At 47.8% G+C, this 23,466-nt stretch overlaps 1 protein-coding gene across 2 annotated transcripts in view; it reads right to left on the bottom strand.

Moving 5' to 3' along the window:
• GRIK3 (glutamate ionotropic receptor kainate type subunit 3) overlaps positions 1-23,466 on the bottom strand; it is a 116,657-nt gene that overhangs the window by 47,687 nt on the left and 45,504 nt on the right. For both annotated transcript variants that reach the window (XM_064398689.1, XM_064398688.1), the window contains exons 2-4: positions 4,489-4,665; positions 3,414-3,671; positions 1,760-1,941 (exon numbers count right to left, since the gene is read on the bottom strand). In XM_064398689.1, the coding sequence (XP_064254759.1) occupies positions 1,760-1,941; positions 3,414-3,671; positions 4,489-4,665 (617 nt within the window). The remainder of the gene's footprint in view (positions 1-1,759; positions 1,942-3,413; positions 3,672-4,488; positions 4,666-23,466) is intronic.

The raw sequence follows: 23,466 nt of genomic DNA, 5'->3' as shown, positions 1-23,466 counted from the left end.
TGGCATGATGGTGTGTGCACTGCTCAGTCAGAGCTGCTCAGCCAGCACAGGCTGCAGGTGCTCAAACCTTCTGTGTTTTCAGAAGATGTGCAATGAAAATCAGTATCAGGGAGTGGAAATTTTAGCAAGGTTCTTGTGAGAACCTTGTTGCCATCCATGGGGGTGGCAGCAAGGCCAAGAGACTCCAGGGACTCTGTCCAGCCAAATGTCAGCAGAGCTGACTGGTGTACTGACCAAAATGTTACAAAAGACACATAATAGCAATAAAATATTATTATTACAAATTCTGGCATTAACAGAATCCTGGGCCTTCCTCATTGGGTTGTTTTGGGTTTTTTTCAGTCCATTATTTGTTCTGTGCATTGTTCTTCTGCCGCTGTGAAGGGAAGCAAACTCCCCTCCTCCAGGAGATGGCTTTGCCTAGCTCGTACTTTCAGCGGAAAAGAGCTGTTTCCCAAATAAAAGTGGCACTTCTAGGCATGGATTTCTTGCTAGGTAGAAAAGTGAGGAAAATATGAGGTTTCTACAGCTCTTAGTCTTCAGCAGATGCGGGTGACCTGCAGGTCGTGATGCACTGCTCTGAACCTGCCTGATGTTACACACCAGAGTGGCCAGGCATGCAGAGAGCAGCCAGGCTGTGGTTTGAGTTTGTGCAACTTCCCAGATTCTGAAAAATACATCAGTATTTCCCTGAGTAAAAATACACAGTATTTTATTGCTAAGCTGAAATCCATGGCTTCAGGTCCTGACAAAACCCTGACACACACACACAAACCCAGCCAGAAGGACTTAGAGAGACTTGTCTCCCCTAGTCCCCCCTCTCCTCCATCTTCCTCACTCTGCACCAGCGGTGATGAGCTGAGCAGATGGCACAATAAACTATAATAAACTGTATAATAAGTGAGCAGCACCAAACACAACCAGCACAGGAAAATAACTGGCAGGAGACAATGAGCCCCTTCTATTGCTTCCCATAATAATCCCTCCCAGGCTTTCCAAGTTCTCTGAGCACTTCCTTCATTTTGTGTCATGCAGGTTGCAGGAGAAGGCTCTTCCCTTGTGCTTGTTTTCTCATCCCTGCAGGGATTTATTTAGTCTGTGTGGTGGTGTTGTGCTGGGCTGATAGGAGAAACACTTCCACCAGCTGGTTTTTAGCATCTCTGTGAGAGCCTTTTCCTCTGCCTCACATTGACCCTGAATCCCAAAGGAACTCGGGAATGAGGAGGAGCTGGGGTGAGCTGCAAGAATTCCAGTGGAGGAACTTGTGGAGGAAGAAAGGAGGGAGCCCAAAAGAATGGAAAATCACTGACATCTGGCTTAAAGTCCAAGAACTGCAGACGCTGCTGGGGAAAGGACAGAGGATGCAGTCCCTCCTGGCTGGGAGAGCCAGCTTGAATGAAGGGAGAAGGGGGAAGAGGGAAGAAGGCTGGGGCTGTGCAGCTGCAGGGAGAGCCACAGAATTGTCCAGCACCAGCCTGGGCTGGGCGCTGCATTCAGCACAGCCCCTTCTCCTCCTGCAACATTTGTTTCTTCTCACCCACAGCCACTTTTTGGTACTTCCAGTTTTTCAGTGAAAACACTATTTTCTGTAGAAATCCAGCAGTCCTTGGAGGATGGACATGCTGTAGCTTTTAGTGCAGCTGTGGATTGCGGCCCAAGGGAAAGCTGCACCCAGGGTGGGGCCACTCTTCATCACAGCCACCCCTCACCCATGGGCTCCTGGGCAGCCACTTTGCTGTCCTGCTGGCCCCCTGCTCACCTGCCTGAGGATCTGAGCTGCCATCAGGTGGCTGCAGTCGAAGATGATGCGGAATTCCCGGCCCCGCTTCATCTCCTTCAGCAGCGGCCGGGCGTCGTCGGTGTCCAGCGGGAGCTGGCGGATCTTCAGGCGGATGTTGTAGCGGGACGGGGCCATGATGAGCTCCTGCAGCCTTATCAGGCCTTCAGGTGTCACACAGAGACAAACCCACAGCGTTACAGGTCTGCCTTAGCCAGTGCTGGGCCACAGCAGCTCAGTGCTTCCCCTGTTCTCCATGGAATGGGATCAGGACTGACATCCATCCATCCATCCATCCATCCATCCATCCATCCATCCATCCATCCATCCATGATTCCATCCATCCATGATTCCATCCATCCATTCATGATTCCATCCATCATCCATCCCCAATCCATCCATCCATCCATCCATCCATCCATCCATCCATCCATCCATCCATCCATCCATCCATCCATCCATCCCTCCTTCAAAAGGCCCTTGCCAAATCAAAGCCAAGGTGCCACGTGTCAACCATTGACCCCAGAGGAGCTGTTCTAGGACAGAATGGCTTTTCCTGGTGGTTCCCTGCCACCACTGCAGCCAGTAGAGCTGGATGGGTCCCTGCACTGAGTAGGAAGGGGAGAACAGCAGGTTGGTCCTAACCTCAGACACCTCTGGGATCACAGAGAATTTTCTTAAGCAGATGTGCCCTTGAGAAAGGACAGGATGTGATAATCAGCTGCACAACAAATTAAAATCTGCATATTTACCATGCACACCAGCAAAAGGAAAAAATGGATATGCACTTTGGATTTATGAGTCGCGTAGATCGTAACGGTCACTTAATCACAACTCGTAACTTCCTACTACCCTCAGAATTCATTTCTGTTTCCTGCACAAGGCAAAGGGCCATGGTGGACGCAGCTGAGCAGGAATTATTGGAATCTGATGTTGCAAGGAGAATTTCAGCAGATGCCTAATGCAAGAGGGAAGAGAGAAGCGTGTCCCTCTGCACAGAAGAAACACATTAGAATATGCCACAAAGGGAACATACTGTGACCCACATTTGCAAAACAGGAATGTCAAACTGTGTTCTCATCAGCCCTCCCCTAAAGAAACCATTTGGTTTAGTGAAATTAGGTTGGACAGGCTATCCAATGTGGCTTTTGTTTTTTTTGGGGGGGTCTATATCTAGAGCTGTGCAGCACTTTGTTTTGTTTAACCATCAACAGCTTTCCTTACATGAAGAACTTTGCCAGCTCTGTGTTACAGAATTATCCAGAAAACAAAAAAAACTTTCCAGAACTGCTTTTGGTTTTAGCTGGGAACTGCTCCCTCCATGGCAGCTGTGGACAGGGGCTTTTCTGTTGCAGAGGGGCACCACAGTGCCAAAAGAGCCAAGCTGAGATGGTCACCCCATGCCAATGAACCCCCCCATGACCCTGTGCCAGCTCACAGCTCCACTTGCTGGAGCTTTGTGAATGAAATGCTTTAAAAGCTCCCAGGGCCTCCCACAGCCCTGTCTAGAGCTCTGGGAACTCATCAGTGCACGGGGCATCATTTGGCTCTCGAGAGGGTTCATTGGAAAAGCTCCCAAAGAGACCCAGGACAGAAAATCTCCAGGATTCCTTCTCTGAGCCCCTCCTTTACCCACCTGTGCTGTCGTCGTACACCACGGTGGCTGACCTCCATTTCAGGTACTGCACCAGGTCCAGGATGGCGTGGCTCAGGGAAGCATAGTCAGGATACAGGTTGACGTAGAAAGTGTCCTTGTTATCCAAAGGGTGGTGCTTCCATCGGAGCTGTATGTGGGGCACTTCCAGGGCGTTGCAGATAGACTGGACAGCGTTGGTGCAGGAGCCTTGGGAAGGTCCAAATATTGCAACGACCCCCAGAGCAAGCTGGTCACAGGCTGGAGGGGCAAGGAAGGAATGTCAGCAAAGCCTGGGACAGCTATGGGCACAGCCCAAACACTTGTGGGCACTGACCCAGCACTGATATTGGCTAATTGCAGCAGTGATAGGGCACAGAGAGAATGATTTATGCCAGGTGGGTATAGACCAGTGGGTAGAGGTGCAGAAGAGTGCCAAGCTCCTCTGAGGGAGCCTCCTCCACAAAACCATCTGAAAAGGGACTGGCAGAGGCACAGAGGAGTGCCAAACCCCTCTGAGGGAGCCTCCACCACAAAACCATCTGAAAAGGGACAGGGGGTCACCGGGCTGGCTGGGAGCAGAGAGCTCCCTCCTGCTGATGTCCCTCCAATAGCTGCCAGCTCACGCAGCAGGTTTCCTTTCTCCCCAGCCAGAATCAAACTCCACGAGCCCTCAGGTCACCAGCTCACAGCCTTTGCTGTGCAGTCCCTCCCCTTCAGCAATTCAAGTGTGCTGCTGTTATCCAGTAATCAAAAGTGACTGTTATTAAGAGAACAGAACATCCACAGGATGGATGTGAACACTGCCAGGGATGCAGCTACACAAACACAGGCATGGCCTCCAGCCCTTTGCTCAGGATTAGAGCAAACGCTGAAAGGAGTTTTCTGAGGTTTCAGAGGCAAAAAAGGTAGTTGTTCCCCTTGTATTAAAATGCCTCTGGAAGGTCAGCTCCAGCAGGAGCTCTCATCCAGATCACTGGTGAGAGCAGGACAGAACAAGCTGCTGGTCTGGAAACCAGACCTTTCTTCTGCTGAATAAATGGCCACAAAGCTGCTCAGAAGTTTGCTCTGCTCTTACCTTTCTTAGTTGCTTCAAAGCTGTCGTGGAAGTGTATCCTCTGGATGTCATAGGTCAGGGTTGTGTTGGGCAGCAAAGTTCTGTTCCTGTTAATGATGTTGGCGGAGAATCTGAAGGCTTGCTCCTCAGCACTCATCACCTGCGTGTTGGGGCCATCTGCGTACTCAAAGATTCCTCCTGCAAGACAAAAAAATTCCACCCTTGAGCCACAGCTTGTTTGACAAACTCATGCAGCAGGGATGAGAAAACTCTTGGAATGTTTGCAGGTGGAGCAGGGCTTGCTTGAGGACCTGTCCTGCACTGAAATGAAGATGTGAAGATTTGAGTTTTTCTTATATTCTGGTCTATGAGAACGTTCAGGGTGGCAGCTTTGTGGGGCAGTAACAGGTGGTTTAAAGTCTTGCAATATTTTTACGAGCTAGATAAGTGGCTTCCCATAAAAATTTAGGACCAGACCATGGGAAGTGGACAGGCTTATTGCCTATGGTCTGTGCTCTGGGGAGTTACTGGGTACAAAACTGGCACTGCCCTCCTCTTGAAATCCTCCTGTTTCATCACCCATCTGGTCCTTGCACAGAAGACAGGCAGGGCAGTGCTGCTGGCTATTTTCAGTGCCATTTTCAGCCCCATTCTCCTTTTTCATTGTTCCTCATGTTTAGATCTCCCAGTTTTTAATTCAGACCAGCAGAGAGTTCTGGATTTGCCTACCCTACAGCTTCTCTGCTCAGTAATGCACATCTCGGATGAAGCTTTCCTGTGTTCAAAAGTTGTTAATGCCATTACACCTCCCCAAGGGCAGCAAGCTCATGTCACAGCATCGCTGGGTTTCTTGGCTCTGTGTCTGTGAGTCTTGTCCTCAGTTCCCACTGACAGCCACTCTAATTGGAGTGACTTGGTGCAGGCATGGCTTATGTAATGATTTGTCCTTGTCTCTGAGATGCAGGAGCCACCCTGAGCCCCTCACAGAACCACAGAAAGACACAAACCTTGCTCTATCTTATTCAAAAGTAAAGCAAAATAATTAATGGATGAGCGAAATAAGCAAGTACAATTGGTAACAGATGGTCTCAGGGTTCATTAGCAGAAGGAAAAAACCTTCCTCTTCAATTTAAGATAGTCCTCAAATGTTTTCTTGTAGACAACAGATGTCTGCTGAGCCCTGCTGGCTTTCAGGCAATGCCATGAATCCTCCTCCAGCAGCCTGAGCACATTTTCTGTAGTTTTGTGGCAGTTTGGTGCTAGCCAGGAGTTCCAGTTTGGCCAGAGCCAAGCTGACAACTTGGCTGATGGCCGTGCTCTGGGTGTCCTCCCAGGAGTGTGACCAGAGCCATGGGTGAAGCACAGGAGTGATGGCTGGAGATGTCCTCAGCAAGGAAGCAGAAGGACTTGCAAAAAGCCTCTGAGTTTCTGCTCCCCTTGATTGTCACAAGTCCCTTTCCTCCTCTCCCTCTGCAGTCTTTGTGCATCCTGTCCCCAGTTGTGAAGCGAGGGTGGGAATTAATTTCCATTCACAGACATAAAATAAGTTTGAGCTGTTTCCTGCATGTCTCTGCTAGAAAAAACCCACTGAACTCAGTGCTAATTTTGGTAATAGGCAGAAGAATAAAGAAAGAAGAGGCTGAGTGCTCATTCTGGAGTGTCATTTCAGTCTCACGTGATTTTCAGCCACTCACTCATGGGCAGGTTTTCAGTCCAGAACACTGAGCAGCGTAGGCAGGAGTGTAGCAGAATTGTCCACGTGCCTCATTCTCACTGGATTATGCCAAAACATTTGGGTTTTGACTGGTGCAAAGAAAATTATTCATCCATATCAAAGTTTGCATATGCTGGCAGCTCAACTTAAGTTTCTTAGGGCAGAAGAAAGTTCATTTACAAAATCAAATCAGACACAATAAACAAAACTAAAGTGAGTGTGAGATTCACCCCATCTCTCTGTTCAAAGTTTCACTGTCCAGACTGTTTAGCCAGGGATTTTTTTGGTTTTTAGTATCATCCTGAAGTGATAAGTGGTAAATGTAACATTGATTATCCACTAGCTGGCATTAGGCTTTCTCCCAGCCCAGCACTTTCAAAGTTGCATTAGAGCATGTCTTATTATGAGAGAATACAGAAGGGCTGGGAATGTGGATTATTGGTGCTTGATCCTAAATAAATTCCCATTCCAGACATCCAGCTGGATATAATAGGCTTTTTGGCAGGAAAGAATTTTCTGTGCAGCCACCCAGCACCTTGAGCTCAGGGCCAGGTGATGAGAGAGCTGACAGGCAGCAGGGATGTGTTTCTGTGTATTTCCCACTGCTGGGAACACACCAGGAATACTCTGGGGCATTGGGAATCTCCCTGAGGTGCTGAGGGCAGCCACAGCATGCCCCAGCCTGGTGTTTTCTCAGAAATTGGGGAGACTGGGAGCACCTGATGTCAGATCTGTGCATGGCACACCCCTCTGGATCCTCACATCCCTCTTGGCCGCACGCCGCTCCTTCAGAGACATTCACTCCCATCTTTATTTAAAGAGCCTAATAACTGGCTTGAAACAGCTGATTAATGCATAATCTTCATCATGATTACACAGCATAACTGGCATTAATTTGCAAAGCCAGCTAATTATGAAAATAATTGTTGCAGTTCTTCCATTTGAGCAAAATGGAGATGCTCAGCTCGTGGCACTGAGAGCACGAGGGGTGTGACATCAGCTGGCTGATGGCTGGGCTGGGGGACCCCAGGAGTGCCCTGAAAGCCTCAGCAGGAGAGATGAAGGAGCAGGGCTGGGAAATCTGCTGCTGAGGGCTGGACAGCTGTGGGCAGCTCCAGCTGTTCCCCCATGGGCCTTGGGCAGAAACCTCACCTGGCTTCACTCTCAGAGATGAGAGTTGATGGATGTGGAAAGCTCACAACAAAATTCTCCACTTTTATACACCTCATATTGACAAATCCCACCCAAGAAAGTAGAAGTGGAGCTCCTTTAGTGTTGCTGTCCCTCTCTAAACCTATTTTGGAAGCTAGTTCCCATGTCTTGGAGATCACTGGATGCTCTCTGGGGCTCGTGGCCTTTCCCACTCTTTGCTGTGTGTGCAGGTCTCAGCTTCTCATTCCTTCTTTCTTCCTGTCCTGTGGCTTGGCAGGGAGATAAAAGATGTCCGTAGCAAAGTCGGTCATGCTTTGTGACATCCTCCTGAGGTTCATGAGAGGATTTGCTGCCTGATTTATGTGTGATGTTCCTTGACCAGTCAATAGAGCCCAAGGACTCCCCACTGCAGCATCAGGTGCTGTTCAACACACACTGAAGTTTATCAATTCAGGTTGGCTTTGTTTGCACAGATATTTTTCCCTGGAAACCTTTTTATGCCATGTTTGGGGGGCCTTTGGAGCAGTGGGATCTAGGACTGGGAGTCAGCCTTGTAGGAGATGCCTCACACAAGCTGTTGATGAAGGCTTATCACTTATTTTACATATTTTTTGATGAAGCAATCCATTATTATATCTGACTTCTTGGATTTTAAAATCAATCCCAGGCAGGTTAAATAATTATTCAGTTGTCTTTTACTCTTAAAGCAGACTAATTGCTCTCTGGAGAATGTCAGCCAGCGTATGGGAAAACACACTAATTACAATCAGCTTCACGTCTGACTGTTTTATGTTATTTTATTTGATGACCTCGATATTGCTGTTAAGGTGAGGAGTTTTCAAAATCTGAAATGAGATTCCAGAGCAAGTGGCTGAAACTCCCTTAGGGTCTAGACCAGAGGAGCAGTAGTGGGGCTGGGCAGGCAGAAGGGGAAGTTTGGCTGAAAACCACAGAGGCTCTCACTCAGAGCAGCAAAAACTGAGCCTCTCTTCAGGGTAAAACCTGGATCCCACAGAACACCAAAAATCCCATTGATGGCAATCAGAACAGGCCCAGCTCTGTCTGTATCCAGTAAGACTGCACTGCGTTCTTCTGTCCCCAGGGATGATGCTGGAAAACCTTGGGAATGGTAAATGACACCTGGACAATGGGTTGGAAACTCTCCTCCACTGCTCCAGTGATCCCAGGACATGGCTGCATGGGCTCAGTGCCAGCGCAGCTATTTTTAGCTTTGTCAAGAGCTAAGTCAAGAAAGTCAAAGGATTTTAGGTTTTCATTTCTCCCCTCTTTTGCCTTTTACCAAAACAAACAGCTTTCATTCTCAGAAAGAAAATTTCAGCAGCCCTCAGCGTGCAGTGTGATCTCTTATCTTCTACTCCTTATAAATCACGGAGTTATTTAGCTTTGAAGAACAACTATTTCTGATAACACTTTTCTCTCCCCCGCTGACAGTGTTGTTCACACATTTAGACAGCTCTGACAGCCTCTTTCCATGTGACATCCGGGAAGAAATACCTGGTTTGAGACAGCTCTCACCGAGGATGGAGCTGGCAGAGCTCCTCAGGGACACGGGAGCTCCCGTTCCCTCTCACAGCCCTTCCATGCCCAAAGCTGTGTTTTTGTGTTTTATTTTCTCTGAGGTTATAAAATGTTTTTGCTGTTTCCTCCTGAGGCATGGGATTTGCCCTCTTCTGAGGACAAATCACTCTGTTTTGGGGACAGTATTAGCAGATATGAGGAGAGGTACACAGAATTTAGTGCCTTTTCCAGCAGGATGCTGCTCCACAGCTCCCTGAGGCAGAGAGTGGATAATCTATGGAGAGTCTTCCTCACAGAGCTGCCTCCCTGGGAAGGCTTGGAGAACCTGACACTGCTGCTTGGCTGGCAAATCCAGTGGGGAGAATCTCACTGTCATGGCCCAGGTCCCCTGAGAGCTGCTGTTTATACAGCAGCATTATATAGAGAAATGAGATAACACTGCTGGGAAGTGAAAGAAAGTTCCCTGGAGCACAAGGTTGTGTCTAGGAATGGGGTTTCCACTCCCAGAACCTGCCCATCCTGGGGGATTGTGGCAGTCTCAGGTGCAATAATAAGGATGCAGAGAGAGCAAGGAAATCCAGAGGGTAATAAACATCAGCAAAACAAAATGGGAAAGCAATGACAGATTTATTCACAAGAAATCTCTCCTTGCACCTTCCCCCAGGGAGCTGCTGCAGTGAAATGCTCCAGGAGTGTGCTCCAAGGAGCTGGTCCTGTGCTCAGCCTGGCACACAGCAGAGCCCCCAGGTGTGGTGCTGATGCCAGCTGGTCCCCAAACAGAAACAACCCCAGGATTAACCTCAGAGCTGGTCCCCAAACAGAAACAACCCCACCCTGTAAAGTGATGAGATAGGAAAGCAGTGCCAGGAGCACTGGGGGCTCCCACACTTCCAGAACCCTCAGTACTCCTGGGAAGCCCTTGCTGCCAGAGAGGTGCAGTGGGTCCCTGCCCAGCTCTCCACAGGCTCCCATCCAGCCCTGAGTGGCAGAGGCAGCATCCTGGGATGTGCCCTGCAGCAGGACCATGGAGCTGCTCCACGCCAAGGCAGCCAGCACAACTTGTGAACTGATTGAGACAAACCTTCTGGGAAGGAGCTGAAAATAATTCCTGTGGTCTGTCAGTGGGTTCTGGGTTTTGACAGAGCGGCAGGATGTGAGTCCCTGTCCCCTTCAACTGCTGCTGATCATGCACTGGCCCTGTCACTTCAGCGTGGCACTGCTTAATGTGATGCAGCACAGCCAAGGATCCAAAGCAATTTCAGGCTTCATCAACACGCCTCACGCAAGAGAGCCCCTGTGCAGGGCTTGGCTAGGGGCTGAGCTGGCCCTGCCCACGGGAGCTCCTCGCTCTGGATGCTGATTGCTAAAAACCCAGGAGCAGGATCTGCCTGGAACGGGGGGGAGAGGATTAACCTCAGAGCCGGTGTGTCTGGCTCGCTCTGCGCCTCTTTTGTGCAAATCAAAAAGGCACCAGCCTGTCCCTGAGCTGCTCCCACCCTGGCAGCTTCCCTGGCTCTCAGGTCCAAGGCATTTCCACCTGCTTTTGCTGAGGACCCCAGTTTCATGGGGCTGATGGAGCCCGTGTTGTACCTGCCCACCCAGGAGCTTTCCCTGTGCCCACGATGCCCTAAAGAGAAACGGAGCCAAGCAGGGGCTGAGCACAGCCCCTCTGGGCTTGGGTCTGGGTGTTCCTGAGCTCCCCAGCACACCTGGCTGGATTTGCTGCCTGACATCCTTGGGAAGAGGCAGGACATGGAGCTCAAATCTCCCATGAGCTCAGAGGAGAGACAGGCACTGTGGGTGGGTGATCCCCCCAGTGTCCAGGAGCTCCCTGTCCCCAAACACCCTCAAATGTGACCAGGAAGGTTTTTATTTCAGCTGCTGTGACCCTGCATCATGCAGCCAAACCCGAGTGGGAGCAGTCCTGCTGTCACCTCCCTGCCACAGCCCCCCAGTCTGGTCACTCTGGGGGTGTCCCTGGGACCCCACGGCGGCTGGCAAGGGAGCTGATGGACAGAGATGCATTCCCAGTGCCTCTGATTCCAGCACATGGTGCAGCAGGAGGCAGAGCCAGGTACTTGCTGAGTAATGCCAAGAAAATGAATTCAACCAGAAAATCAGACACGTAAAGTGTGAGAGTGTCCCACGAGAAGGGATTTCCCACCTGCCAGGACAGAAATCCCGTCACAGCAGGTTGAGCCATTCCCAGGAGACGGTGTCTCCTTCTTTTCTCATTTTTGTATTGAATATGCAAAATCCTATTTCGTTTGCTCTGAATTAGGCACTTCATGTCACAGGGGGTGACATTCTTCTATGTATAAGCTGCTTAACAGATGAGCAGTCAAGTGGCAAAGCAATACATTATTAATGCTTCTGGTTAAATTAACTGATTAAAACCACTGGAGCTAAAATGTATGTATCAGCACTTTACTCGCACTAAATGAGGAATTAATGGAACATGGCAGGTTGTGTTTTTAATGAACAGTAGATAGGGAAGCTCTGGAAAGGTTTGTCACTGCTCCTGGGGATGACCTGTTGCATCCTCAGCTGGATGCTGGCACTGCTTGTCCCCACGAGCCAGGGCACAAGAGAACAGGCTGTGGTGTCACCGTGATATTTTCTGAAAAATCCCTTCACCAGGATTTCTTCTCCTGGAAAGTTGAGAAGCCTCAGAGAAAAAAATATAAATAATCATTATCTGATTCTCTTCTCCTGTTTTTGCTGCTTTAGAATGTGGTCTGGAGGTTGTTTACCAACAGGTGCATCTTTGATTGGTTCCGTGTAAATTGTTTTTGCTTAACAACCAATCAAAGCCAGCTGTGACTCCGGGAGGAGTCACGAGTTTTCATTATGCATTCTTTTCTAGACTTTGGGTATATCCTTTCTCTTTCTTTAGTATTGTTTTAGTATATAATATAACATGATATGACATGTTATGACATGATATAACATAATATAACATGATATAACATGTTATGACACGATATAACATAATATGACATTATATGACATGTTATAATGTAATATAATATAATATATATAATATATTATATATAATAGAATAGAATAGAATAGAATTATATAATTATATATAATTATTATATAATTATATATAATTATAATATAATTATGTAAAATATATATTATATATACTATAATATATAATATAATTATATAATTATATAATTATATGTAATTATAATATAATTCTATATATAATGTATATAATATATATTATATATACTTATATATAATTATATTATATTATATTATATTATATTATATTATATTATATTATATTATATTATATTATATTATATTATATTATAATGTGATATAATATAATTGATGTAATATGATAGATATGATGTGATGTGATATGATATAATTAATATAATATAATATTATATATCAGCCTTCTAAGAATATAGGGTCAGATTCATCTCTCCCCTCATCCTCACAAACACCACACTGTGGCTGGTGAGTTTTATTTGCAAGGGGACCCTCACAAACACCACACTGTGGCTCCTAGAGACACACTCCTTGCAAGCCCTCCTCGTTTGGCCTAATTGGCAGCGTTTCCTCTGCCATGCTTTGAACAAGCTGTTCTGGTGTTGCACGTTTGACATCTGAGGAGGAGCGTTTAGCGCGGCGGCGGAGCGTAACCCCGACCGAGGGAGCGGATCAAAGCGCTAATCTCAGATCAAAAGCCTTCCGTGGTGCTACAGCAGAAATAAATTAAGTTAGCAACAGATTTCTTAATGATATTTAAATTTCTAATTTGCATGACACATGATTAAAATGAAATGGGCTTGCTGCTTTTTTTTTTTTTAAAGCAGCTCAATTAATTACAAAAAAAAAAAAAAGAAAGCGGCATCATAATCTCAGAGGAACAGATTCCCATCAAGATAAAGGCAAGGGAAATGCCACGAAACTTTTAATTTACACAGTATTCAGCTTACAGGAAATGCAAATCTCCCAAAGTGGCAGCCTCAGAAGTCCCGTAGGGCTGATGTCCCAGTGACACCACATCCCACCACTGCCCTCCTGGCTGGGACAGGCTCCCATGGGGTCTGTGAGGTTTATTTCTCTACAAAAGGGAGATCTGGCAGCTTTGGGCTATTTGTGCTTGTCCTGTTCCCACTGTGGGACTCCTCACCAGGTATCTGGGCTCCCTGGGATTATTTACCTGCTCAGATTTGTGTGTGTGTGCTGCCCAGAATTTATTGGTGTAAATTCCGGCCTCCACTCTCTGCCACCCCACTGCTGGACTGGATTGTGCCACCAGTCCATGCCCATCCCTGCCCCCCTCCCCAAAACCTCTCTGGAACAGCCTAAACCCAGCAAATGGCCTGGCAACCACTGAGGCTGGATAAACCAGGCACACTCAAATGTCATTTTTATGGCAGTGCTTTGAGCTGAGAGCACGTGTTACACTCCAAAACATGGGGGAAAATGGGGCTGAAAGCTTCAAATTATTGTAGAAGTGTAACACAGGGTTGAGGTGGCATGGCTGGAAGTGTGTTTTCTGTGGGGTTTTATTGCCCTGTGGAGGGGTCTGGGGTGTCCATAGGGGTGAGGTGCAGAGCAGGGAGTGAGGCCACACTGGAACATAAATCCCATAAATCCCACCTCGTGCCAGGCTTCTAACAGAGTTTTTTTATCACCCTGCAGGGTGATAAAAAACTCTGGATTTCTCTTTACTCTGTGCTGGAGATCTGAGGGCTGGCTCCTTCCCCCCTCCCCAGTTTGGGGACAAGAGCTTCTTCCAAGCAGGTGACTGTTCTTCCCATTTATCCCAGTGCAAACTGGGTGCTACTGGTTCATTTGTGAAAATTCACTGCAAACTGAATACAGGGTGCTGGAAACCAAATTCTCTTCTTTTGGGAAAATAATTGTCTTCCCAGCTAAACTGGATTTTGCAATTCTTTGAGCTCTGCACTGGGAGAGCCCATTGGCTGCACACAGACCTGCCAAGCTAAATTAAAATGCCAATTATTGCATGTTAATTAAATTTTTCTCCAATATTCATTGCTAAGACGCAGCTAATAAATGTTAATACCCACCTGGTATGTAGCATATATTAGACATAAGAAACCTGCATTAAATCCTGTTTTCCATTCACAGTGTAGCTAAACACCAACAGTCAACTTGTTTCTCACTCTTGCATTGATGCTTCCAAAAATTGGGGCCTTGACTAAGACAAGGCATTGAATGGCAAATGCAGCTCTGCAAATATTATGACACATTGTTTGTCATCTGCCCTAAATATTTAACAGTTCCATTTTACAAGATTTTTTTTTGCCACATGCTGAGTATTTGCTCCTGATAGCTGCTAAATTTGACTGATGGAATGGATTCCATTCAGGAGCTGACAGTCCCAAAACCTTGTGAGGATCTTTGCTGTTGGCATCTTCTGTTTAAAAGAAAGCAGAGAAGGGGGAAAAAAACCCACAGAGTGCCCTGGGAAAATTGTTTCTGCTTAATCCCATCTCCTCTCCTCAGAAAATCCTTTCTGTAGGCAGAGATCAAAGGTCTGTAATAGATTTCAACAGGTCCCCAGGAAGTGCGGGATGCAGAGGGAGTGTGGAGCTCTGCAGGACTGACCTGCCCCTGCTGCTGGTGCTTGGGGCAGCCAAAGGTGTAATTGGGAGATTCAGAGGCTGATTTTGCTTTTTCCTCTTTCTATTTTAATGTTTTAGTGTTGTTAAGCAATGGGAAAAAAACAGAATTTGCCAGGATGTGGCATTTGCTGGGTACAGGAGGTGGGGGCAGCACAGGGACCTGTGAGAATAAAAGCTCACAATTTTTTAAGAATTCTTTCCTAATATACCTTGACTGAAATTTTTCATGATGGGAAAGGTCTGCCTGGGGAGGGCATTTTTGAAACCTACAATCTTCAATATATTTTATGAATGGTTATTTTCCCTCCCTCTGTTTTAACTCTGTCCCCCCATTTCTTAATTTTCAATTCTGAATGCCCAGGGTAATTACAGCTGAAAGATTTGCTGGCTTAAAAGCAGCACTTTATTCCAGGGAATGGAAGAAAAAAAAAAACACCTAAAAAAAAAGGGAATGACAAAAGGATCTGCTCTGAAAAATGCTTTCATTATTTTCCTGTCATCTGTACTCTTGGTTTACAAACAGCCACACACAGACCAGGGGATGTGAAGGGACGTGCTGGACCTGCCTGGCAGCTCAGCTCCAAAGGGATTCCACATTCCCTAAATGATCAAAACCAGCTTTAAGAACCTGCTCTGGCTCGCAGAGGAGCAGCTGGCGTGGGGCTGTGCTGGTGCTGTGCTCTGAGCACGGCGCTGCCCTGGGCTCAGGGAGGGTGGCTGGGGGTCCCTGGCACCGTGTGGGTGCCCTGCCTGCTCTCAGCCTGCCCTGGCACTGGGTTTATCCTGCTCCTGCCTCTCTGCCCAGGGTCAGAGCTTGGCAGTGCCCATGCAGATCTGGGTGCTCACAGCAGAAAGGGTCTTGGTGCTGTCCATGCTGGGAAAAGGGATTTGGGTTGTGCCATGGGAGGGAACTGCTCCCAAACACCGCCCAGGGCTGAGCTCTGGGGAGGGCAGCACCTGCTGTGGGCACCCTGCTCCAGGGAGGTGATGGGCACCAAGTGCCATGGGCACTGCATCAGTGCCATGGGCACCAAGTGCCATGGGCACTGCATCAGTGCCATGGGCACAGTGTCATTGCCATGGGCACAGTGTCAGTGCCATCAGCACTGTGTCACTGCCATGGACACACTGTCACTGCCATGGGTACAGCATCAGTGCCATGGGCACAGTGTCATTGCCATGGGCACAGCGTCACTGCCATGGGCACAGTGTCACTGCCATGGGTACAGCATCAGTGCCATGGGCACAGTGTCATTGCCATGGGCACAGTGTCATTGCCATGGGCACAGCGTCACTGCCATGGGCACAGTGTCACTGCCATCAGCACGGTGTCACTGCCACTGGCACGGTGTCACTGTCATGGGCACAGCGTCACTGCCATAGGCATGGTGTCAGTGCCATGGGCATCATGTCCCTACAGAACTGGGGGCTGTTGCTCCGAAGGGAGATGCTGCTGTTACAGGATCCTCTGCCATTGACCCCACTGCCAGAGGGATCCACTGCCAGTGACCCCAGTGCCAGAGGGATCTGCTGCCAATGATCCAGCTGCCACCCTGGCAGAGCTGAGTGTCTCAGCAGGAACTGAACCAAGTATCTGCTAATGAAGCTGAATATTCATTATTATGACTAAACACAATGAATCACAAATTAAAATGGGTAAATTATTAGTTGGTAGATCAGAAAAGGGGGAATTAGAAAAGCATTCCAATTCTAGAGAAGGTGGAAGAGGAAAGCTTTATTAAGAGACGTAAATCCAGTTAAAACAGAGTGTTAGTCACTGTGCAGTGCTTCACACAGCCCTTTGTCACTCGAGACAGAGGATGTCACTGTGCCATTGGCAGCTCTGCACTGACCTGACCCTGGAACTGCTCACACCAGCCCTCGAGCCCTGATGTGTGGAATCCTGAGATTCATCATCATGATTGCTGTTTATTTAATGCTGAGGACACTGTTTCCTCTGCTCCAGAGTTATGAATTACCAAGGATTATGTGTTCACTGGCTTCCATTGATTCATGCAGAGCTAATTAATGGGATACATCAACCTATCATAAACATGAGCAATAACTCATGCCTCGTTAGCACCAATGAGCAAACTGCTCCAGGGAGCAGGCAGGTCTCTGGAAGGGTTAATGGATCTACTGATTGAAGTGAGACGTCTTTTTTTTTTTTTTTTTTTTTCTGGAATAGGTTTTTTTTTCCTGCCATTTCTTACATTTTAGGTGTGTCAATATCTCCTTTGTAATGGTGTAAACTGGGAGCTGTAAACTGGGAGTAGCATGAATTCAATGGAAAAGTGGCCTGAAGAAGCTTGAGAAAAAGGGATACTGGTGAGTGGGAGCTGCAAAAGGAGCTGAGCATGCAGTTGAGCTGAATTTGACTTTAATTAAAAAGCATATTGAAGGAAGAGATTTCTGACAGGAAAACTGAGGAGTGAAGGGTTCCTATTTCCCACCCTATTTATAAATCAGTGAACACGAGCTGGCATCCTCCTCTCACAAGGGCTGTACAGTAAGCAGATTGTCTGGGGGGAAACCACATGAAGTTGGGCAAAACAATCCTCCTCCTCTTCCTCCCGTGTGTGGGATGAGCAGCAGGGAACAGCCCCATGGGGTCAGTGCTCTGTACCTGGACCATGGACTGGAAATGGGGACAGCACCCCTGATTTCCTCTGCTTTACAAATAACTGCTGCAGAACTTGAGTGATATCTTCACTTTCTGAGTTAAGTGACAAAAAGCAAGATTAATAAGCAGAGCTGTCCATGTGAAGGCAAATGGAGAGAGGATGCTGCAGACAGACACCCCCCGCTGCAGCCGCCAGTTCTTGCAGCACTTTCTTCTTGAGGCGTGTAATATATTTAAAAGCTATTTGGAAAAGATGCTTCCAGCATCTTCTGGCCCAGCAGTAAGTGGGACTGTGCTGGGCAGCAGCACGTGAAGCTCATTAGATGAAGTGTCGGGTCACTGCCACTTGTCCTCTGCAATATTCAGAATTAAGCTGCTGCAAACACGTCAGTCCCAGTAAAATCCCAGCAAGGGGGCTGGACAGGGGGCACAGGGCTTTCAAGTTGCATCCTCTGTGCTGTCCTGCAGCTGCTATTGACCTTGGCTGCCCTGCCAGGGTGAGTGTGTGCAGTTCCCCTGCTTTGTGGGATTCCCTTAGCTAAAATCCACCAGTAACACCTTGGGGCTGTTATGATGCCTTAGGATTTTAGCTTTTCTATTTTTCAAATCCTGTGCTGCATTAGTGTGGAACTCTAAACTCCACATAAAGTATTAGCTACAGTCTTCACATTGTGGTCAGACAATACAATCCTTCTAGGCCTGAGATACTCTCTACCTCAGGCCCCAAAAAAGTGTAAAAAAAAGAGAATTGTGGGGGGAGAAATTTAGGGGTATCTGACCTCATTATCTGAAGCTGTAATTGGAGGATTAACCCCTGATATGTAAATGGACCAAACTTATATCTGTCTGAAAAACTTGTGACCATCTTCCAACTTGGGTGTGGCCCCTGGAGGGGTTTTTATCTGCCCTAAATGTACCTGAAGGCCCTTCACTAAATATACCTGCTTTTATTCTTTTAATTCTGTCTGGCCTCTCTTTCTAGGTAAGCCCAAAAAAGGCAGCAGTAAAAATGAGGATATATGAGGCAGCACTGGGAATCAGTGGTGGTGTTCCAGCTCCTGTGGTGGGGCCTTGCGGCTGAAATGCAGCAACACTGCAGAAAAAATACGAAACTAAACCACGAAGGGAGGTGGGGTCTGTCCTTGCACCCCTCACTGCTGCCCCAGGGGTGACCATGGAGGTGACCTTGTCTTCCCCAGAGCAGGGAGATCTGTGGATCTCCAGGCTTTGCTCAGGTTCCTCTGGGGCAAATACTCACAAGAAACGTGGTGTGAATTATTTCACCTCCTAAGTACTGTTTATGGAAATGCTGCAAGGCCTGACCTGAGTCACGTCTCACCAGACAATGATGGGGATAACCCAGCTTAGGGCTTCGCTCAGCTTTGTAGTAGAAAGAGAATCCTCCAGCTTTATAGTGCAAAGAGAAAAAACAGACACCAGCTAGAAGGCAAGGGGAGGAAGGATGGGACTTTTGGAGCTTGCAGGTGGTAGGATTAAGGCTCAGGAAAATGATTCTCTGCTCAGGATCAGCAGTGACCCTGGCTCAGTGTGGATCCTCTCACTCCTGGCAGGTATGAGGGAGCCAGTGCAGGTGTGATCCTTTCCCATCTTCAGTAATAAAATACTTCTACCCCAATAAACAGGAGCTCATTTTAGTGAATTCAAGCTCTTTGTTCAGTTTTGTGGATTTGGGAGGTTCTTCCCAAGGCATTCATGCTGAACTAACAAATTTTTATTAATGCTTTCAAACAGAGATGAAAATTATGTGTTATCTCAGAGATGTCAGGCTTGATGAAACCAAAAATCCTACAGCTACAACTTCTGCTCCCCCTCTTTGTTTAGCTGAGCCTTAATGCAGTGATGATCCTGCAGTCCCCTTGGAGATGAAGACAGAAACTTTGACTGGATTAGCATGTGGAACTGTTTATTCCACCTGGGTTCCTTTTGCCTGCAAGAGCTGCTCTGAACTTCATTCATTAACGTGCTGCTGAAACAACTGAATGGGTTTCAGACGTGAATTTCACCTTCCCCTTCTCCCCTCACCTAAGGGAACCCCAACTCCTCATTTCTTCCAGTAGAGTAATCCAGACACAAGGATGTCCCAAGTTAATCTCTTTGGCAGCTGCAGCCAGTCAATAGAATCCCCTGGAAGTGTGAATATTGCAGTTGGTCAGAGAGAATCCACCCTCATTCCCTTGTCCCTCAGTGAGGGATGGCTGGCAGCACTCCCAGGGCTTTGGGGACAGGCGGCTTTGGCTGCCCAGGGTGCCCCAGCTCCTGTGTCACACACCTGCCCTTGGCTGCTGAGCAGGTTGTGGCTCTCCTGTCCCACTCATGGCTCTGCTGGGGACACCAAGACATGTCCCCATGGGCTGGTGGCTCTGCTCAGGGGGGTGGGCAGTCACAGTGATGGGCCATGAGCTGAGGACGGGCCATGGTTACCAGTGCAGCCATGTGTGTGGCTTTGTCCTTCACAGATTTTACTGTTAATAATGTTATTTTTAGCTTTCCCTCCCAGAACTCATCCAAGCAGGCATTGTTCATCTTGCTCAAGTGTATTTTGAAACACATTCTTACAGGGTGTATTGCATGAATATTAGAAACTTATTTTTTCCTTGAGTGTTCTTCAAATAATCCCTGCTTTGAAATGCAGAAACAAAGATACACAAAGGTCTGGCTCTGCAGGACGAGTGCAAGTGAAAGGTCACAGAGGAACAAGGGGGTTGTCTGTGGAGCTAAAGGGATAAACACAAATGCCTTTCTGAACTTTTCTCCTCCTCCGGCTGCTCACCCGCCCCCACAGGAAACACTTTGCCAAAGGAAGGGGGGGAGATTTTTCTCTCTTCTGAATCTTTCTGCAAATTTTCATTTTTAAAGTGGAATCAGATAGTAATAACTGTGCCTTTTCCTGGATTAATACAAGGAATCTTCCCAAGGTCAAAGCAGTATTAGAACCGATGGGGCCAACTCACTCCCTGGGTTTTCCTGTGACCTTTCAAGTCTGCACAGAGCTACACTTTGTATAAATAGACCGAAATAATAGTGAAGGATGTGGGTTGGTTCTTTAGTTTAGAAGCAAAAAAGGCTTTGCTTAGATAAACACAGAAGTTGTGTGCAGAAAGGTCAGAAACTGAGCCCCGTGGGCAGTGCAGGGCTTGGAATTAAAACCTGAATTGTCCCTTGAAGTCACCTCACCACACCAGAGCAGCCCTGGGCTTATTTTGGCTGCAGTGTGGCCAGCACCCAGCATCTTGTAGGTTGAAACCTGATGCCTTTAAACTCATGGGGCACAGGGTGGAGGCTTGTACCTGGTGCTGTCACAGGAGTCAGGAGCAGCCCTGTGGATCTCATCCCCCTGGAAATGCTGTGCCAGAGCATTATCCTGCCTACAAACCCCTGGAACAGCCTGGTTGGGGTTTGCTGTGGCTCTTGGGGGACAGGCAGGGCCGTGCCCAGGGCAGTTCAGCCCTCCAGGTGTGTAGGGATGGTACTCAAGGTCTGCAGGTGCCCAGGGCAGTTCAGCTCTCAGGTGCCCAGGGCAGTTCAGCTCTCTCTCAGGTGCCCAGGGCAGTTCAGCTCTCAGGTGCCCAGGGCAGTTCAGCTCTCTCTCAGGTGCCCAGGGCAGTTCAGCTCTCAGGTGCCCAGGGCAGTTCAGCTCTCTCTCAGGTGCCCAGGGCAGGTACCCAAGCTCTCCATGCCCACCCCACGCTGGGCTGGCAGTGCCCAAGCCAGGAGAGCCTCTGCCAGGGCACAGCTGTGTCCTACTTGTGGCCCTGCTGCCCTGCCTATTAACGAGGAGGTATTTTAGGGCAGAGCACCGGGGAGTTGGTTTAATTAGCAGGTTACAGGGTATTTGTGCTGAAATTAACTTTGGCTCCATTTTCCTTCCATTGCACAATCACCAGTTACTGGTTCAGGCTCCTGACAGGGTCCTGGGCAAGAGGCTGTGGCTTCTCCTGAAGGTTGTGATGTGACATTCTCCATGGATTTATAAAAATAAACACATGCAGTGGCCTTTCAGTAATTCTGGGCAGGGTTTGGGCATGGGGACAGAGCATAAACACAGCCATAAAATCACTGTAACATCACACTGCGCAATGACAATATCTTGTCTAATTATGGAAAGCTCAGACAGACATCCTCAAGAAGATATAAAATGGAAATGTAGGTGTGTGGATGGATCCAGGATGAATCCTGAGGAGACTGAGTGAAAGAAGTGGGTATTAATGAGTAGTGCAGAAACAAGGACTTGAGGAAATTCAACTATAAAAAGATGGGGAAAGGGATTGTCTGTACAACCAGGAAACAGCTAAAACAACAGACCAAAAGGGAGACGTAAAGCTGGAAATTGGGTAATAAATCTCTGCCCTCATCAAAGAAGAGACAGTTCTATTGGAAAATAAAAATAACATTCTAGAACACAACAAAGTGGAATTTATAGTCCAATTAAAAATGCACAACTGAAAAAAACCCCAAACCTCAAATACTTTTCTTCCTTTTCTACTTTAGGTAGAAAGCAGTGAGAGCACAGCATATGGTGGGGGCTGATCTGAAACTGCAAGGAAAGAATAGCTTGGATGTATAATTGACTCAGGGCTTCTCTCTGCTTGGGGGTGGTTTGCAAAACCCCAGGCTGCCCCAGAGCTGCTGCCTCCCCTGGTCTTGGAAGTCATTTGCTCTCCACCAGCTGAAAGTCTGGCTCTGGTGGGGAGAAGTTGGGAAGGGTTTGCAGGGAATGGCTGTACTGTACCTAACAGGATGTGTGGGGATCTTGTAGGTTTTAACCTGATGCCTTTACACTCGTGGGGCACAGGGTGGAGGCTTGTGCCAGGTGCTGTCACAGGAGTCAGGAGCAGCCCTGTGGATCTCATCCCCCTGGGAAATGCTGTGCCTGAGCATTATCCTGCCTACAAACCCCTTGGAACAGCCTGATGACAACAGATTGCCTCATTACAGAGCCCACAAAAACATCTTTAAGCATCATAAAAAACAGAAGTGCGGGTTTGAGGACGAGCCTCTGACTCCCAAAAACACAGAGAAGGGGGATGAACACCAATGTGCTGCACAGGGACAGCGTGTCCCTCCTGTCCAGGGCTGGTGGTGGCAGTGGGGAGGACAGAGGAGCCCCTGTGGGATTCACTGGGGAGAGAATCCCCCTGCCAGTGCAGGCAGGGAGAGAGGAAAGCAAACCCTGTTGCCACCACAAACGCTCCTGAAAACTCAGGGCAGCTTTTGCATGAGCAACAAAAGCCACACTGGCCACACAAACCATCTGGAGCTCCCTGTGGGGATTCAATAAACCCCTGCAAATTGCTTCAGACATTTTCCACTCTCTCCACTCATTTTATGTGCAGAGTTCAGCGAGACACTGTTTCCTATTCAAACAACACTTGTCACTTACATTTGGGTCGTTTTTCTTCTCTCTGGCAGTACTTTGCTTTTCTGGCTCTTTAGTTTCCTGTGTGCTCTCAGTGTGGAGGGGCTGTGAGCCTTGGCAGGGCTCAGGCAGGGCACAGCAGCCCCACTGTGGGGTACAGCAGCGTGGGTGGTGTCTTTCCCTGGTAATTTTAGGACAAATTAACAGCCAGACATGGTTAAGGGATAAAGGGGTTTTTATCTTGGTGTTCAATAGGGATCCTTATGGATAAAAACCTTATAGGGTTTTTATCTTGGTGTTTATAAGGATCCTTATGGTGCAACACTTTGCCAAGGTGGAGCGTGCTGAAATGCACACACACGATAGATTGTGTATGTAATTTAATAGACCTTGCTAATTAGCATATCTAACGAAGATCCCCCAATGAGAGGCTTGAATGAAGTATTCCTCCCTTGAAGTATTCCTCCCTGGATGGGCCCAATCCTGGTTTATAGGATGTATTTTAGCGGGAATATTGGTTTTTCAAGATAGCATAGGGCTTTCCAGCCTCCAACTGCAAGGCTTTGGGAGTTTGGTCTCCTGACTTTAACAGAATATTAGGACTATGTTAAGTTATTAGACTTAAGGGATTACAAATATGCATGCTAAGGGCATTTTACTGAGAATTCATCCAGGTTATATGAAAGGAAAGGTAAAAAATCATAATGGCATGGTGTGGTGCAGCAGTGTGGGGTGAACCACCACCCATGGAGTGCCACAGTGACACTAGCTGTGCTCCAGGGCTCAGTGCCTGCCCCTTCCCTCCTCTGCCATGGAATTGCTGTGGTTTCCCCTCCTGTCCTGCTCTGTCCTGCTGCAGTGCAGGCAGCCGTGCCAGCAGCACCAGCTGGTCACCACGTCCTGCCTGCCTGCTGCTTATCAGGAGTCCAGCCACAGACACTCACACTCCAGCAGTGAATTATGATATAAA

This window comes from Passer domesticus, chromosome 24, assembly GCF_036417665.1.
Source record: "Passer domesticus isolate bPasDom1 chromosome 24, bPasDom1.hap1, whole genome shotgun sequence".
NCBI lineage: Eukaryota > Metazoa > Chordata > Aves > Passeriformes > Passeridae > Passer > Passer domesticus.
The sequence above is the reverse complement of the archived record's forward strand: the minus strand, read 5'-3'. Positions and strand labels throughout refer to the sequence as shown.